At 42.7% G+C, this 18,043-nt stretch overlaps 1 protein-coding gene across 1 annotated transcript in view; it reads left to right on the top strand.

The window, feature by feature from the left end:
- LOC139612928 (IgGFc-binding protein) overlaps positions 1-18,043 on the top strand; it is a 34,283-nt gene that overhangs the window by 981 nt on the left and 15,259 nt on the right. The window contains exons 2-27 of the mRNA XM_071469087.1: positions 186-1,337; positions 1,489-1,817; positions 1,914-2,511; positions 2,605-3,200; positions 3,305-3,851; positions 3,963-4,510; positions 4,584-5,139; positions 5,379-5,575; positions 6,021-6,159; positions 6,742-7,040; positions 7,270-7,846; positions 8,075-8,658; positions 8,835-9,402; positions 9,863-10,434; positions 10,560-11,121; positions 11,233-11,432; positions 11,586-11,721; positions 11,815-12,137; positions 12,218-12,788; positions 12,888-13,480; positions 13,567-14,134; positions 14,783-15,333; positions 15,418-15,970; positions 16,054-16,253; positions 16,359-16,736; positions 16,825-17,096. Coding sequence (XP_071325188.1) covers positions 186-1,337; positions 1,489-1,817; positions 1,914-2,511; positions 2,605-3,200; positions 3,305-3,851; positions 3,963-4,510; positions 4,584-5,139; positions 5,379-5,575; positions 6,021-6,159; positions 6,742-7,040; positions 7,270-7,846; positions 8,075-8,658; positions 8,835-9,402; positions 9,863-10,434; positions 10,560-11,121; positions 11,233-11,432; positions 11,586-11,721; positions 11,815-12,137; positions 12,218-12,788; positions 12,888-13,480; positions 13,567-14,134; positions 14,783-15,333; positions 15,418-15,970; positions 16,054-16,253; positions 16,359-16,736; positions 16,825-17,096 — 12,169 coding nt within the window. The remainder of the gene's footprint in view (positions 1-185; positions 1,338-1,488; positions 1,818-1,913; positions 2,512-2,604; positions 3,201-3,304; positions 3,852-3,962; positions 4,511-4,583; positions 5,140-5,378; positions 5,576-6,020; positions 6,160-6,741; positions 7,041-7,269; positions 7,847-8,074; positions 8,659-8,834; positions 9,403-9,862; positions 10,435-10,559; positions 11,122-11,232; positions 11,433-11,585; positions 11,722-11,814; positions 12,138-12,217; positions 12,789-12,887; positions 13,481-13,566; positions 14,135-14,782; positions 15,334-15,417; positions 15,971-16,053; positions 16,254-16,358; positions 16,737-16,824; positions 17,097-18,043) is intronic.

The raw sequence follows: 18,043 nt of genomic DNA, 5'->3' as shown, positions 1-18,043 counted from the left end.
GACTTACTGTGCATACGGGGAAACTTGTTCAGTGTCCAGTGAATAAACATAATCACTTGGTGCAAGTGTGTTTATCATTATAAAATCATCAACTACTGTCAGAACAGTAGATGTGATGTGGAAGCATATTAAAATGTTTTATATTGAATAAAACATTTAACTCTATTTTATATTCTCCTCTGCAGGCCTGTCTGGGGCCAGTCCTGGAAGGACGTTCCTGATGATGTTTCCCCCTCATAATGACCCGACAGCAAATGTTAGTCGCCAAGTAACTATTATAGCCACTGATGTTTGGACCTCAGTCACTGTGAAGGTTCTGGAAACCAGCTTCATGCAACGCATCTTCCTGTCTGCTCACCAGTCAAAGACAATTCACCTGCCATTGTCTGTGGAAATGGCCAGTGCTCGCTCTTCACACCTCCTCAGTGTGATGTCTTTGAAGCCTGTTACAGTCCTTGCCTCATTCTGCACCCACACTGGTTGTGACCACAGCCTCCTTCATGATGTGTCCACCTGGGGGACCAAATACTATCCCATTACTCCTCATTTCCCTAATCAGACTGCTGTCAATCAGATGGTGATCACCAACTCGGACAGTGAGACCTCAGTTGATATCTTACTCACAGGGGAAGTGCTCTTTAATGACAGTATGTACCCCAGCGGTAGTGTGCTTAAGTTGCATATAGGGGTGCTGCAGAGTGTGTACCTCCAGAGCAACGCCAGCCTTTCTGGCTCAGAGTTAAATTCCCAAGAAGCTGTAGGTGTTGTGGTTGGTTTCACCTGCTCCAAACACACAGATGAGGATTGTTATTATGGATTTGCTGATCTTACTCCAGTTTCACACTGGAGTTTTGATTACATTATCCTTCCCTTGGAAAACACAGGAATGAGTTCTGGTTCTCTGTTAGCAATGTCTACTATTAACTCTGATCTGGACATCACCACCAGCACCAGGAAAAACAACATCTCTCTTGTTGGTGGGGCTATGACGGTCATCCCAGTTGTGACATCAGATAAAATCCGCATTACTAGTGACAGTCCTCTTCAGCTTGTTAACTTCAGACATGACAATGGACAGAGTTTTTCAGCACTAACTGTACTGCTTTCCGTAGAAGTTGTCTGCCAGATTGTACCTATATTTGCTTCAGGTGTTATGAGTGAGCAGCAAGGTAACAGTGCTCACACAGGAGATTTAAAGTCTGGTGTCAAATTCTTCCAAAGCGGCAACTTGCCTCAGCGGCTGGGTAATGCAGAGCTCAGTCTGCCTCAAACAGACACAGATGTTGGACACTATCTGAGTGCCATGAACGGATTACATCTGTCAGAGTGTGACAAAAGTATGTATTGTGGTGTGTTTTTTTTTTTTTTTTTTTTTTAAGGCTTTGGTTAATTATTGAACATTTGGTGCCTGTGTTAATCTGCAACACTTAGATATGACCTTTTTTTTTTTTTTTTTTTTTTTTTTTTTTTTTTTTTTCCTTATTTCAGCTGCATCTACTTGTGAAGATTTACACTGTGGTCGCAAATGGAAGTGCTATATCAAAGATGGAAAACCAATCTGTTCTTTGAAAGCTCAAATATGCTCTGTATGGGGTGATTCTTATTACCGCATGTTTAACGGAAGAAACTGTGTCCTACAGGGGAGCACTAACTACACTTTAGTTCAGACTACCTGTACAGGCTTGAATGCTTCTGTTCCACTGCAGATTAATATAGCCAGAGCATATTTGAACAGTGTTTCCACCATACACACGGTGCAGATGAACATCCAAGGCTTCAATATCTCCATAGTTAAAGAAGACAAAAATCATGTTAGGGTGAGTGCAAGAAATGTATTTAAATTAAGTGTACTTTTTTTTTTTTTTTTTTTTTTTTTTCTTCATGTACATTATTCTTGTATTTACACTCAATAGATTGATGGACAGAAGAGGAACCTGCCTCTGACCCTTGGAAATGGGACCATTAAATTTTACCCAAGTGGCTCCAGTGTTGTCATGGACACTAACCTTGGCCTGGTGCTGCAGTATGACTGGAAGCACCATCTTCAGGTTGAAGTTGGTCCAGAGCTCTATGGAGTCCTGTGTGGCTTGTGTGGAAATGCTAATCACAGCTCTTTAAATGGCATCATTGCCTCTAATGGCACTGATAAGGCCCAGACTGTGGATTTTAATCTCCCACCAGTGGTAAGCAGTGATGCAGGCTCCTACACTGAGGATTGCGGTGGTGGTGTCTCATGTCCATTGTACACTCAAAGCCAAAGCCAAACCAAATCTTTTCCTGGCTCTAAAGACAACTTGTTCAGGATTGATTGCACTCTACTACAGAGAAGTGGAGGACCTTTTACAGATTGTCATTCATATATTGATCCTGAGCCATTTGTTATTAGTTGTGTAAACAGCCTTCATGTCAGTGGAGCTGGTTCTTCTATGTGCAAGGTCTTGACAGCCTATGCCAACATCTGTCAGAGGCTTGGGGCCAGAGTCCATAACTGGAGAGCCATTGCCAAGTGCCGTGAGTCTTCAAAAATTTAATTTTTTTTTTTTTTTTGGGTATGATTCAAAAACATGGTTTGCCCAAAAAATTTTTTTTTTTTTTTTTCCACAGCTATGGCATGTCCTATGAACAGCCACTATGAGATATGTGGTTCTGCCTGCCCTGCTACCTGTGGTAACCTAGTGGCCCATCGTAACTGCACCGTGCCATGTGTGGAATCATGCCAATGCAACTGGGGATATCTACTGAGTGGTGGCAAGTGTGTACCACATAGCAAGTGTGGTTGTCTTCACCAAGGTTCCTACTATCTCCCCAAGGAGAACTTCTGGGCTGATGAGCAGTGCCAGGTGAAATGTGTCTGTCAGCCTAACTCCAAGAAGATTATGTGTGCTCAGTCTCGTTGCCAGAATGGGGAAGTGTGCAAGGTTCTGAATGGAGTCTTGGGCTGTCACATGGACAGGCCTGGGGTGTGCATAGCCAAAGGAGATCCTCACTATACCACCTTTGATGGGCGAAACTTTGATGTTAATGGCAACTGTAGTTACTTACTCACTTCTCACTGTCCCACCTGGGGAGACATGGAAGACTTTAGCGTGGAGGTGCAGAACCAGATGAAGGATGCTACCAATGTTTCCTTTCGCCATGTTAAAATGTCAGTGTATGGATATTCCATTAAAATGTCAAAAGAGTGGAGTAACAGGGTAGAGGTATGTTCAGTTTTTTGCCACAATAGTTCTTGACAATTTTTTTTTTTTTTTTTTTTTTTTTTTTTCCCCCATTTGCAGTGTAAACATTACTTGCCTTGTTTCAGGTAAATGGTCTGCTTCTGCGTCTTCCATCTGTGTTGAGTAAAGGCAAAGTAAAGCTCTACATGACTGGACTCTCAAAGTGCATAGAGACTGATTTTGGTCTTGTTGTGATGAACAGCCCGGGCATTCTGACTGTCCAAATGCCAAGGATCTTCTCTGGTAATCTCTGTGGCCTGTGTGGGAACTTTAATGCTAATCCAGAAGATGATCTGATGACTGATGATGAATCCGATATCCATCAGGCCATAAGATATTGGCAAACCAGCACTGAACAGGAATGTGTGGATGCGCCTATGAATGCCTCAGATTGCAATTTACAAGAAATGGCTCTTTATCGAGGAAAAGATTTCTGTGGAAGGTTACTGGATACAGAGGGAGCGTTTCAGAGCTGCCATAAAACAGTTGATCCACAAGATTTCTATGATAACTGTGTTCATGATCTCTGTTATGGTAACCAGACTGCCCTGTGTCAAATTCTGACCAGCTATGTTACTGTATGTCAAGAAATGGGAGCTGTAGTGGATGAGTGGAGGACTTCCAACTTTTGCAGTAAGTAACATAGTGAAATCCCATAATTTCTTTCTAATGTTAAATGTGTGCAAAATGAATATTTTTAAATGAGTTTTTTTTTGTTTTTGTTTTTTTTTCTCTTCTCCTTAGATCTCTCCTGTCCCCCTAACAGTGAATACCACCTGTGCTCCAGTCAAATGTCTGACTGTGTAGAAAATTCAAGTCCTCTAGCAGTGAAATGCAAAGAGGGCTGTTTCTGCAGACCTGGGTTTTTCAACAGTGGTGGTGAATGTGTACTAGACTCTGAGTGTGGCTGCATTTACAGTGGTGTTTACCATGAAATCCATGAGAGCTTCTACCCTGATGAGCACTGTCAGCTGCACTGTGTCTGTATGGGCCACAACACAGTGCAATGCGCCAACCACACATGTCCAAATGGAACAAAATGTGCCATCCAAGATGGTTACAGGGCATGTCATGCATCACAACCTGTTAAATGCACAGTCTCGGGTGGTAGACACATAAGGACATATGATGGACATAGCTTTGACATTAATATGGGAAGCTGCCGTTATATTCTATCCCAGGTTTGTAATGAGGAAGAATCTGACCTCACTATTATCCAGCAAGGACAGCTGTACCTCAGGGTCCATGGAGTTAACATTTCACTGGAGATGGAGCATTTGGGAAAAGCAAAGGTAAGTAGTCGCACAGTTACAAACATGCTGTTTAGTGTGCTTTGATTGTAACTTTAACATTTTAATTTTTCAGATTGATGGCGTTCTGTGGGGTCTTCCTATCCAACTGGATCATGTAGCAATATTCCACTCTGGCCTGCTGACTCATGTAGTTGTAGACACTGGGGTAGTTGTTAGTTATGGAGGGCCTAATGTCATACAAGTGGTGATTCCTGGCTCCCATATAAAAATGTGTGGCTTGTGTGGAAACATCAGTGCTGTTGGTACAGACGACAAACTGAGCCTGAATGGCAGCCTTGCAAGTGATGTTTCCATGTTTGTGTCTTCCTGGTCCCTTTCACCTCCTGGAACGAACTGCTCTGAAGAATGTGAACTCTGTTCAGGGTGCAACTCTACCAGGGCAGCTGAATTTGCATCTGACAACATCTGTGGCACGCTGCTTTCTCCTGCAGGGTTGTTCAGTGGATGCCACTCCACTGTGGACCCACAGCCATTCTTTCAGAACTGTGTGAATGACTTGTGTATGTCTAATGGCAATGAAGAATATTTTTGCAGTAATTTGAGAGAATACACTTTTGCATGTCAGGGGGCAGGAGCTGAAGTTAAACCATGGAGGAGTGAGAAGTGCAGTGAGTGTTAATAATCTTGACACTTATTTGTACGTGTTGTTTCATTACCGTGTTAAGGTGTGCCATTGCAGTAAATCAAAGGTCTGCACACATTCTTCTGTTGTACTTTAAAAAAATATAGGCTATATAAATTATACAAACTCTATACAGTGAAGTTGGAAGACTGTTGTAAGGCTAGTTGGACTCTAGACAATATAGTAACTTTTTTTTTTTCTTCTTTTTCTTTTTCCCTCCCACAGTGCTCTCATGCCCTGAAAATTCACACTACAATATATGTGCTAGTGCGTGCCCTGAGTCCTGTGGTATTTTATCTGATATCCACTGCCCATGGCCTTGTTATGAAGGATGTCAGTGTGACTCTGGATACATGCAGAGTGGAAATGGCTGTGTCAAAGCTGAGCAATGTGGTTGCTTCTACCATGGCCACTACCATGAGGTAAGTAGCTACACATTATTTGGCTTATACCAACTGGCATGTACATTTTCCCTTTATCACGGCAAATATTGAATGTTTTTTCTTAATAGAGCGAGACTAAGTATTTGGCATGTGATCTGACCTGAAAAGTCAAGCTTTGTATGACTTCTGAAAAATCTGTTGGTTCCCTGAGGGTGTGCTGTGGTGACACATTTTCATGTGACCCCCACAGCAAGTTCAGTTATAAACATGTTGAGCTAAACAAGTGACGTGCCTTAGTTATTCCATGCACTGTTAATAATGTGACTCATTAATGTCTTTGCGAAACATAGATATGCCTCACCTGACCATGTGACATGATTAATCACAAAATCCCAGGTCTTTGTGTCATACTGGGTGGTTGTTTTGCTTGGTGTTTAGAGAACAGTTGGATAACACACAAACAGTGACTCACTGTTCTCTCTAGATTGGGGAGAGATTGTGGGCTGAGGGATGCTCTGAGCAGTGTAGCTGCTCTGCCACTGCCACCATGTGCTGTAAACCAGCCTCTTGCCCTGAGGGAGAGAGCTGCGCCCTTAACAATACCTGGGGCTGTGTAAGGGAAGGTAGGCCCAGCTGGTCCTGCTGGGTTGGGTGACATTTCCTCACAGGCTAACTGTTGTTTTTTTTTTTTTTCCTATTCATTTGTACCATGCAACACTCACTGGTCTCATATCAAATTCTACGTCACTTTGTTTTTTCTGTGAGGGCTGTTTTGCAACCTCATGCACAGCACAAAGGTGTTTATCTGTCCTGGCATTTTCCACAAATATGGTTAACCCTTCACCCTTTTCAATAGTCTCTTATATGCTTATGTACTCCTGTCTGCTTCCCTCTGTGCTTCAGAATGATCATACTGCTTGTCAATCACAAATAATCATGCACCTTTTTATAATTTTACTTGCCCCATGACGTTTAAAAAGAAATGTCACATATAAAATATTTGTGAATGAATATTTACATGTCATGTTCATAAGGTTTTTTTTCTTTTGGCCACTGAATATTTGCACTTAGATTTATTTACTTCAACTTCACTTTTTGTTTGTTTACAGTAGGTGTTTTATAAGTGCTGATGTGTCTTCTGCCTGAACTGCCATTTACTGGTTCCTTTTATCCCCTATTATTTTATTTATTTATTTTTTTTTCAGCTAATGATAAAATCTGTGAGAAGGGCGAGACTTGTGGTAACCAGAGCCAACCTCAGCAAACCCAGTGTTGGGTACTGGGAGGTGCCCACTTCTACACTTTTGATGGAAAGGCGTTTGAATTCCAAGGAAACTGTACCTACACTCTGATCCATATACTGAATGACAGTAAGAATAATACAATTTGGGTTGGAGCACAGAATGAGAGGACACCTATTGGGTCATCCTCTCTTAAAGCTATTCATGCCAAAGTGGCTCAAGACAATATTACTATCTACAGAGGGGAAAAAGGCTATGCTTGGGTAAGTTTGAATTTGGATGTGGAAAAACTGTCTCATGCCCAACACAAACTTCAGTTTGTGATTTAACTCTTGTGGATTAGGTTGATGGCCACAATTTATCATTTCTTTAATATGGCTGTTAAATATTGAAATATGTAAGGGTTATTTATTGGTAAGGTTAAGAGGATAAAATTTAACCACAAAATGTATGCTTAAGTAAAATATACAAACATGTTTGTGCTCTCTACAGATAAATGGGGAGAGAAAGCTACTGCCTGTGACTCTACGGTCTAGACTGGCGAAGATCTATCAGAGTGGCATATTTGTTGTTGTGGATACTAATCTGGGCATCCAAATTAAATATGACTGCTCTCACATTGCCACCGTCCTCCTCTCTAATAAAACAGAAGTCCGTGGTATGTGTGGGAATGGCAATGGCATCAAAGATGATGACCTCCGGACCCCACAGGGCGAAGCAGTTGATGCTACCACCTTTGGCTGGAGCTGGAGAGCTCCTGATCAGGAAGCTCCATGTACAGCAGATTGTGGAGATGCATGCCCACACTGCTCTGCTGACAAGCTACAGGAGCAAAATGTTGTCAGTCAATGGATCTCTCTGCATGAGTACATTTGGTCACCAGAAAGTCCATTCTACCCGTGCTGGGAAGTTGCAAACTATACTAAAATCTCAACAGGAATTAGCATATTTGACCTGTGCTCTAGTAATGACACTCAGAAGGCCATCTGCCCAGTCTTGGAGGCCTATGCTGCTGCCTGTCAAAATGCCCAGATCCAGATTGGGGAGTGGAGGAGCAGCACCGTTTGCGGTAAGCAAATCTGTGTTAATATGAGGCCAATTAATGAATTAGTTACTTGCAATTTTAAAATGTTGCACAAATAACACGCAATTGGTTACAGGTGTCTTGTTGCTTTCTATTTTTACAAATATACTGAACAGCCCACCTGCTTCTGTTAAAACATGTATACTGTGTCAGGAAACATAAAAGCTCGTGTGTAGTTTTTCCTCCATATTGTTCATTTTTGTGTCCTGTCAGCTATGTCCTGCCCACTGAATAGCCATTATGAGACCTGTGGCACAACATGTCCTGCCACCTGTAAGGACCCGTTCATTTCAAGCCCCTGCTCCCTGATGTGTGTGGAGGCCTGCCAGTGCGACTCAGAGTTTGTCTGGGATGGTGACATCTGTGTCCCCTTGTCCCACTGCCGTTGCATTCACAACGGCCACAGCTACCGCAGCAACCAGACCTTCTGGGCTGATGAGGGATGCACTGAACGGTGTGTTTGTGACCCCAACACGCACAAGACCCAGTGCCATTTGGATTCATGTGGCCCAAATGAGTACTGTGGTCTTCAAGATGGAGTCAGAAGCTGTGTGTCACTCTCTGAGCAGACATGCATCTACGCTGGACATCATGTGTACACCTTTGACCATTACACCTATGATTTGCATGGCACCTGTCAGTACCAGTTACTCGGCATATGTGAACAGAAAAAAGGACTTAATGCCATTCAGGTTCACGTACAGACAGATGGGCACCTAGACTCAGCACTTCATGTCCTGATCAATGTTAGTGGTGTGCTTGTGAAGCTGAACAGCAAAAACATTGAGAATGTTGAGGTGAGTGCTAGTATCCTCTTCTTGCTGTATATTTCTTGCATGTCATTAAGTATTTTTGACACTGTAATAGGCCATAGATACTTTATCTAATAATTAAACTGAACTTGACAAGGATTACTTTTGAAAATCTGTTGCCCTTTGCTGACTTTCAAATGCAATTTTGGCACCCCCTACAGGTTGGTGGTGTCAAGAGGAACATGCCATATCACTTAAGCCCCACTGCACTAGCTTTCTCTTTGGGGCTGCACACTTACATCTACACAGACATGGGCTTTACATTTAGTCTCAGTAAAGAGGGCATAGTTAGCATTAGTCTCTCCAATGGATATGCTATTGCTACCTGTGGACTGTGTGGTAACTTCAACGCTGATCCAGCTGATGACCTCACAGTAAATGGCACACAGGAGCATCTCAGTCCTCAGGATTTTGGAAAAGCTTGGAGAAGTGGGCAGAATCCTTGGTGTGTGGAGGGCTGTCTAGGAGGAAGTTGTCCAAAATGTTCACCTGAGCATCTGGCCCGATTCTCTGACCCAGAGGCTTGCGGAAAAATTCTGAAAGTTAATGGACCATTCAGACGCTGTCATGGCAGAGTAGACCCCTCCAGCTTTTACAAGCACTGCATCAGTGACCTGTGTCTTCATGGAGGTCTCCAGCTTGCACTGTGTCGCTCCCTGGCAGAGTATACTGCTGCCTGTCTTTCCCACAAGGCTACAGTTTATGCCTGGAGGAGTCCTGGATTCTGCTGTGAGTGTTAATGTGCCCCAGCTCTCTTGTGCAAGTCAATTAAATTAATATCCTCTACAATTGTAACTGTACTGTTTGGAGTTCAGCATAATTGCACACCAAATGAAATATGGAGGGCTTGCAGATGCCTTTGCATGCATGTAACATTTCATCATGCTTAGTCGATACTGATATTGATCATGTAGCATGTGGAAAAGAGCACAGTGATTATTTGCTTGTAAATCAGATATATGCCTGTAGGTACTTAATGTAAAGTTTGTTCCCTTGTGCATTTATTGAGAGTTGAAATTTTTAGTATAATTTAGATGCAATGTGATGCGGCTCATATTGGTATTGAGGCCACAACCTTTAAGATGCTATTGGACCACTAGATGGTACTAATGCATCACTGGTCAACCCTAACAGTTACAATGTTTTCCTGCCTTTCTGCCCTAGATGACTGATTTCTGTTTCTCTACAGACCTGTCCTGTCCCTCTAGTGCCAGTTACAACACGAGTTCTGCCTCTGCTCACCTATGTCTCGGCTGGCAGAATAAAACAGTAGAGATGCCTCTAAACACTTGGGAGAACTGCCTGTGTGAAGCAGGCTTAGTTCACAGTGGCAGCCTCTGTGTCTATCCAGAAAACTGTGGCTGCTCTCACCATGGAGAGTACCTCAGGGCAGGACAGGAGGTGTCTACATGTGAACAAAGCTGTTTATGTCATGCTGGGGGACACATGACTTGTCATAATATATCCTGTGGAGAGGATGAGGAGTGTAAGCTTATTAGGGGTGTTCAGGGTTGCCATACCAAACCCAAAGTGGCACACTGCTCTGTTGATGGATCCCACTACACCACGTTTGATGGACAGGCATTTGAATTTCACGGTTCATGTAACTACACTCTGGTGCAGACGTGCTCTCTCAAGAAACTGTATGTGGAGCCTGTTTTGATTGCTGCACAGGGCAACCACAGTGAGGGCAGGGCAATATACCTGCAAGTCAATAAAATGTATTTTAAGACATCAACGGCTTTTCCTGGAAAAATTCAGGTAATGATTTCAAAACCTTCAGCATGACTTATTGTTCAGCTCTTAACATACGCTGTAAAGCCATTTTTCACAGCATACACAAACTGTATTTCATATTATGTTTAAAAGTGAATTATTTCACCCAGGTAAATGGAGTTTACGAGAATCTGCCATTCTCCCAGAACAATGTCACTGTACATCAGAAAAATGGATGGATAATCATCAAGACTCTACAGTCAGTGGAGCTTATGTCAGACCTACGAAACCACATTCAGGTCAAGATTCCCAGCACTTACCACCAGACTACCTGTGGCCTTTGTGGAAACTACAATCATAATCCTTTAGATGACCTGCAGCTGCCCAATGGCACTCTGATCTCTGATCTTGACATCTTTGGACCATCATGGAAGTTGTTTGGTATTGAATCATCCTGCAGCGACACATGTGACAGCAGCTGTCAACTCTGTCAGTCACCTGTGCCAGAGTACACCTCCGACCTGTACTGTGGCCTCCTCACTCACCCAAGAGGACCATTCTCCTCTTGTCAACATTTAGTGTGCCCACAGAAATTCTATTCACTCTGCATGAAAAACCTTTGTATTGCAAAGGGACAACGCTGGGCGCTATGTGACGCACTGTGGGCCTATGACAAAGCATGTAAGGAAGCAGGAGGGATGGCTGACATCTGGAAAAACGCCACTGGCTGTGGTAAGTCTTAACAGCTTGGTATTTAATGATGTTTTAATTTAATGGAAATTTTAAATGGGAAGGAAATTCATTAAAATACAGTACTGGAGACTGACACTTTTTACTTTACAGCTTATCAGTGTCCACAGTTCAGCTACTATAGCCAGTGTGCCAATGCTTGCTCCTCATTATGCCCTGAGATTCGCCAAGCAGTGCAGTGCCCCAAACACTGTGAGGAAGGTTGCCAGTGTGATAGTGAACATGTTTATGATGGCCATGCTTGTGTACCAGCAGAGCAGTGTGGCTGCATACTGGATGGAAGGTTGTTTACGGTCAGAATTAAACACTGTTTTGTATGTAGTTTGATAGAAAAGTGTTAAGATGAATTTGAATAAGATTTAATATGATTTCTTTAGTAAACTGATTCTAATTTTTTTTTTTTTTTTTTTTTTTAAATTGGTTTCTTTCTTTGTTTCCATTTTCAGGCCTCTGAGAGCAAACTTCTCCAAAACTGTACTGTTAACTGCACCTGTGGGCCTCCTCTTGTTTGTGTGCAATACTCATGTCCTCCACTACACAGATGTATGCTTTTAGATGGAATCATGACCTGCCACAAAGATGGTGAGAAACTAATGGGCGAATACGAATTTCCTTACTAGCTCCTGTATTTCTTTGTATGTACTTAAAAGTAAAATGAGTGTATTTTTGTTTAAGCAGAGCAAATCCCAGATCCATGTGAGAGAAAATGTGATGAAACAGAGACATGTTCTGTGAGCAATGGTGTACCTGTCTGTAAGAGCCATCAGGGTCTGTGTTGGACATGGGGGCAGCATTACCACACCTTCGATGGGCTCAGCTATGACTTTGAGGGTACCTGTACCTACCTGCTCGCAGCAAGCAAAGGGCTCGCATGTGGTCTGACACCCTTCAGTGTGTCCAAGAAGAATGACTGGAGAGCTGCGTCCTCCACACAGGTGGTGACTGTACAAGCTTATGGGTTCATTATCAAGCTAAGTAGTGAAAAGGACAGCATATATGTAAGTAAATATCAGTTTCTTAGTCAAACTGCACCTCAGGTTTTACTATTATCACTCATGAGTCTCCCCTTTATTTTCAGGTCAATGGTCAGCTGACTTACATGCCTGTCAGTTTGTTGCGGGGTAAGATTGAGGCCTCTCACAAGGAAAGCAAAATTGTACTGAAAACTGACTTTGGTATGCATGTAGTATTCGACCGGAACTCCACTCTTCTTGTTATGCTGGACCCACACTACAAAGGCAAAGTTTATGGGCTTTGTGGCAACTTTAACGGTGATCTTCAAGATGAGTATCCTGTGACTACACCTGGTTCCCCTCCCATTAAGACAAGTGTGGAGCTCGCTGAGTCTTACAAGCTCTTTGATGGGGAGCATAACTGTTGCACTGGTTGTAAACTGGATGAAAGGACCTTACTAGCAGATCCTGTGTCAAACATTTCTAGTCACAGGAGCCGGTGTGCAGTGCTCATAGATCAGGATGGTCCATTGGCCCACTGTCATAGTCATGTTGATCCATATTCCTTCTATGAAAGTTGTGTGGTTGACCACATGCTTAACAGACTATCAAAAGTTGCTCTTGACCAGGCCATAAAGTCTTATTTAATAGTTTGTGAAGAATCCAGGGATAGCTACTTCAGTGAAGTGACAGTTGGTAAGTAGTCTTATAGAGTAGTGCAATTTAATGCTGTTAAAATTTTCTTGTGACTATACTGCTAGAATATTTAAATGACATGCCAATAAATCGTTTCAGATGTGCACTGTCCTCCAAACAGCCACTACAAGACTTGTGGCTCAGCCTGTCCTCCATCCTGTGAATTTAATGACACTGTGTGTAATAAGATGTGTGTTCAGGGTTGCTTCTGTAACCCTGGCTTCATCAGGAGTCCAGAAGGCTGTGTTCATCCACATCAGTGTGGCTGCACAGACTCCAGAGGGAAATACCACAGCCTGAACTCAACTTTCTGGATCCCAGACAACTGTGGTCAACTCTGTACTTGTAGACCACCAACTGGAGAGCTCCACTGCCATCCAATCCAGTGCCCCAGAGGAATGGTCTTCAAACAGCTACATCACAAGAGACTGTGTCAACCTGAAAAACCCCAGAACTGTACCATTGTTACTGGGCTGCATTTTACAACCTTTGATGGACATCATTTTGACTTTAGAGACAGCTGTGCATATTCATTAGTTCAAACTAATGCCAACTTAACACAACTAACACCCTTCAGTATCACTATCTCTGATGCAAGTTGCTACAAAAGGCTTTTTCATAGCCTGACCTTAACACTCTCAGTGTATGGTTTGGAAGTGGTGGTAAGAAAGGATGACCCTGGAAAGGTTTTGGTGAGTACTAAGCAGGCTCTTATGACAGACTTAAAAATGAACCACTGAATGTAATCCTAATGTGTTTTATGTATTTTCATTATCAGGTTGATGGGCTGTATAAATCCTTACCATACTCTCACCAGAAGGGCCATGTAAATGTCTACCGCACGCCTTCATCACTTGTCGTTCACACTGATGTGGGATTACAGCTGGTCACATATAACAGCGGTACTCTAATGGTTATCCTCCCCAGCAGTTATGGCTCTTCTGTCTCTGGGCTTTGTGGGAATGCCAACAGTGACCCTCATGATGACCAAATGATGTCCAATGAAGAATTTGCACAAAATACACTAGAGCTTGCCCACAGCTGGAGGACTCATGGAGCAGAGATGTGTAGGTCCAACTGTTCCTCTGGACAGAGGCCTTGTCGTGTTGAGGCACAGAGGCTTTTTGAAGGCACTGATTTTTGTGGAGTGTTGTTGAATGAGCTAGGGCCATTTGCCGACTGTGCCTCGGTGTTAGATCCCAAACCTTACTTCCACAGCTGTGTAGTAGATTCCTGCTCTTTTGATGGACACTACTCAGCACTCTGCAATTCCATTGCATCTTATGCTGTTGCCTGCCAAGCAGCTCAGCTCCCTGTCAGACACTGGAGGAGTGACACTTTCTGTGGTGAGTATATGGTTCAGTCTGTTTCATAAGTAAAATTTTACTTGCTGTTATCACTGCAAACACCTCACAGCTGATTATGGACTTACAGACTCAAAGACATGTAATTTTTATACTTCTGCTTTAATACTTTGTCTGTCAGGGCTTAGAGCTTTACCAGCGTGAGAAAGGCAACTACATGAAGACTCGCTTGTTGATTTTTACAGTTTACACAAGGCAGCAAATAAATTGACAATACAATAAAAATGGGAATGACTGATCTGGAACTTAGACCACACCCATCAAAAGTGAATAAAGCATGAGTTCATGTATTTACCTATGTTTACAAGGCCATTTTTGGCAGATGTAAGGTTGTATCAGTAAATGCTTAGAAATATTTGAGTCTCCCTAAATGGCTACAGAATATATTTTGTTATTATTCCTCCTTTAATAGAGTCTCTGCACAGTCTTGCACTCAGACATTTACACCATGAAGTCAGTGGAGGTGAAAGTTAATAGTGCAGGGCTGGACTTTTGGTTGTATGTTAAAAATGACAAGATTCTGTGGGATGAAAGTACATAGAATGTATTTAGTCAGAATATGACACATTTTATGTTAAAAATACCTTGTGATTTTAATGATGCTGACTTATTTACCCTCTCTCCCCGTAGGCATGCCCTGCCCTAAGAATAGCCACTATGAGTTGTGTGGACCTCGATGTCCTGTTGTGTGTGCTGAGCTGTCCTCTACAGCAAACTGTAGTGGGGGTTGTGAGGAGGGCTGCCAGTGTGACCCTGGCTATGTCTTGAGTGATGGCCAGTGTGTGCTGGTTTCTGACTGTGGCTGCATGCATGAGGGACAGTATCACCCTGCTGGCAACTTTTACTCTGAGAAAAGCTGCCAAAAGTGCAACTGTAAAAGAGGAGAAGTGACCTGCAGCCCCATGGAGAGCTGCTCAGTAAAGGATGGCCTTGTCTTGCAGTACGGGGTGTGCCAAGTGTTTGCAGGCTTTGGCTACATCACTTTTGATGGTGTTATTCTACCTCACTATGGTGCTTGTACCTATGTAGTGTCAGCCCTCTCCTCTAAAACCATACAGGACTATTCTCTGCTACTGACCTTTACAAAAGACGGTAATGGCATTTTCACAATCGGCAGACTTGTATTTCATTTGTTTTCACTGCAAGTGTCTGTTGACCCCAAAACTCTATGGAAAATACAAGTAAGTTCTGCAGCCCCTATGGATTTGTGTTAAAGTTGCAAAGAGTTTATAAAATGTATCTTTAACTGGCATCTATGCTCTCAGGTAAATGGAGAAGAACGCAGCATGCCTTTTGACAATGGAGAACTTGAAGCATACCAAGTTGGCAACAGACTGATTATCATCACACCATCTGGGGTGGGAATTGACTTGTCCTCTACCCATTACCTCAAATTAACTGTACCACAGGTATATGACGCCACAGCTTCAGGCCTCTGTGGGAACTTCAATGGGGACAAGTATGATGACTTGAAACTAAGAAATGGCCATCTTACTGAAAGCTTCGCAGAGCTACTGCACAGCTGGGCAGCAGTGGCTCCTGGACAGCATTGTACTGACATTTGTGGGAAGGAGTGTGACGAGTGCAGCCTGTCCCCACACGAGAGCATGCTCTGTGATGTCCTGTTGGACAGTAGTATTGAATTCAAGCATTGCTGGAACAGTGGGGTAGAGCGTGATATTTACAGAGCTATGTGCATTAAGGCAGTTTGTGCTGGGGCAGGGCACGTGGCTGCTTGTTTAGCACTGGAAGCCTACTCTGCAGCCTGCCAGGCTAAAGGAATACCAGTAGGGGCATGGAGAGAGAACACTCCTTGCAGTAAGTGAATAATTTTGATCATACAGTAGTTTAAATGAAGAGCATATGATCACCTCTAAATGATTTGTGTTTTCTACCACCAGCTCTCCAGTGCCCTGCTCATAGCAGCCCAAGGGAGTGTGTTGACTCCAGCTCCAACTCATGCCCTGCTCTGCTCCAGTCTGGTTCTTCAGCAACTGGCTGTTCGGAGGGCTGCCAATGCAGCTATGGCAGTGTGTTTGATGGGTACCAGTGCATACCTTATAGTCAGTGTGGGTGTGTTCTCAATGGTATATACATCAAGGTAAATATTCAAGCTTAATACAGATATTAAATGCTATGTATACTCTCAAGGGAATATGTTATCTGTAATCAAAGCTCAAATCTAGAATTTCTCTTCTGCCCTCAGATGGATGAGCAACTGTACACTGAGCACTGCTCCCAGATATGCTGGTGCCACACACTGGGTGGAGTGATATGTGAGGAGGCAGCCTGCAACCCAGGGCAGCAGTGTGCTCTGAGGAATGGTTCCTGGGGCTGTCATGATAGACCTGAAGTTTGTAAACTCTCAGACAGCCTCAAAATCTCCACACTCAGTGGGCAGCAGCTGAGCTTGGAGCCTGAGTTATCTTATAGTCTGATGTCACTCTGTGATGAGGCCAGTGTTCAGTGGTTCAGCCTGGTCTCTTACCATGGACCTTGTGATGGCAGCTCTTCCAGGCTTGTCACTGTGTTTCATATCCTCCTGCATGGATTATCAGTTGCCATACAGGAAGGCATGGTGAAGGTATAACTCCTAATGATTTTGACCCCAATAAACTGAAACATTCTGAAATCTTCCAGTGTTCGTCTTAACGCACTGTTGTCCTCCACAGGTGAATGGACGCTTTGTTTCCCTCCCTTACACTTTCTCGTCAGGGGTGTCCCTGTCATCTGGTGTGAGCCAGGACAAGTCAGAGGTTACAGCGATCTTGATGAGAGACACTGGGATGGACTCAGAGTTGGAGATCGAGATTGGTGTTACCATGGTGACAGTCAAGGTGCCCCTCTGGTACTCAGGCAAATTGTGTGGTCTCTGTGGAAACCTTAATGACCTACACTCACACAGCTCAGTCAAGTCATGGGTTCTCCCTGACTTTCCTGGCTGGTAAGCAATCCCCTCCACAACAGTACTGGATGTGCATTCAGTAATTATTGTACATGTTTAAAAATTAAGTCGGTAATGAATTGTTTTTTTCTCTTTTCACAGTGGCTTCACCGGATGATAACTGACCATTTAAATGTCCTAAGTATTGTATACTGTTGAATGTCTGTTTAAATACAAAAACAATTAAAAAAAACAACTTTGTATAATCTCTCATTTGAACTCCATAGGCATTTCCTTCTCATGCATTATACATAATACTGGCAGCACTCTTATCAGTTAGTACCATACACCTTCTTTAAACAAGGTCATCTCTGGTCAATGCTGATTATATTCCAACAAAAAAGAGGGCACGCCTTGATTTAAATCCACAATATGTGTACAGTAACTAATGAGGCTTACTGTTGCCCTGCCCAAGGACTTCTGACCACATAAATGCCAATTCAATATTTGTTGGGTTTATTTTATCATTATTTTAAAAAAATAAATCTAATGCAAACTTTTAAGGGCCAGGTTATATTTACTTTCTCTCTATTACAAATGATTGTTGCACCCTCTGCTACATACGGTTATTCTTGAGTGACACACAAAACCAACAGAAACCTGTTTAACCCAACAACTGCCACTTCAGAGAAATTAATGTTAAGTTTTGATCAGTTCCAAAGAATAATCTACACATTTTGTAATATCTTCAAGGGACACATTGCATTATAAGCATTAACTGACTTGAAGGACACAATATAAACAGTGACTTAATTGGTAATATTTGTAGGGCCTGTATGCCAGGTGGTGTGTTTTTGTTTGTTTGTTTTGTTTTAACTGAATAAATACATGTTGAAATACTAAGTGGCAAAAAAACATTTTAAAAGATAAAGCAAACCCAAGGGTAAAAAGGGAACATGAACAAACTGTCACAAAATGTCATTTAACACTTGCATCACAACTGATTT

This window comes from Trachinotus anak, unplaced genomic scaffold, assembly GCF_046630095.1.
Source record: "Trachinotus anak isolate AG129_WGS33_773 ecotype Australia unplaced genomic scaffold, CSIRO_AGI_Tana_v1 ptg000032l, whole genome shotgun sequence".
NCBI classification, from domain to species: Eukaryota; Metazoa; Chordata; class Actinopteri; order Carangiformes; family Carangidae; genus Trachinotus; species Trachinotus anak.
This window is presented reverse-complemented; position numbering and strand designations above follow the sequence as displayed.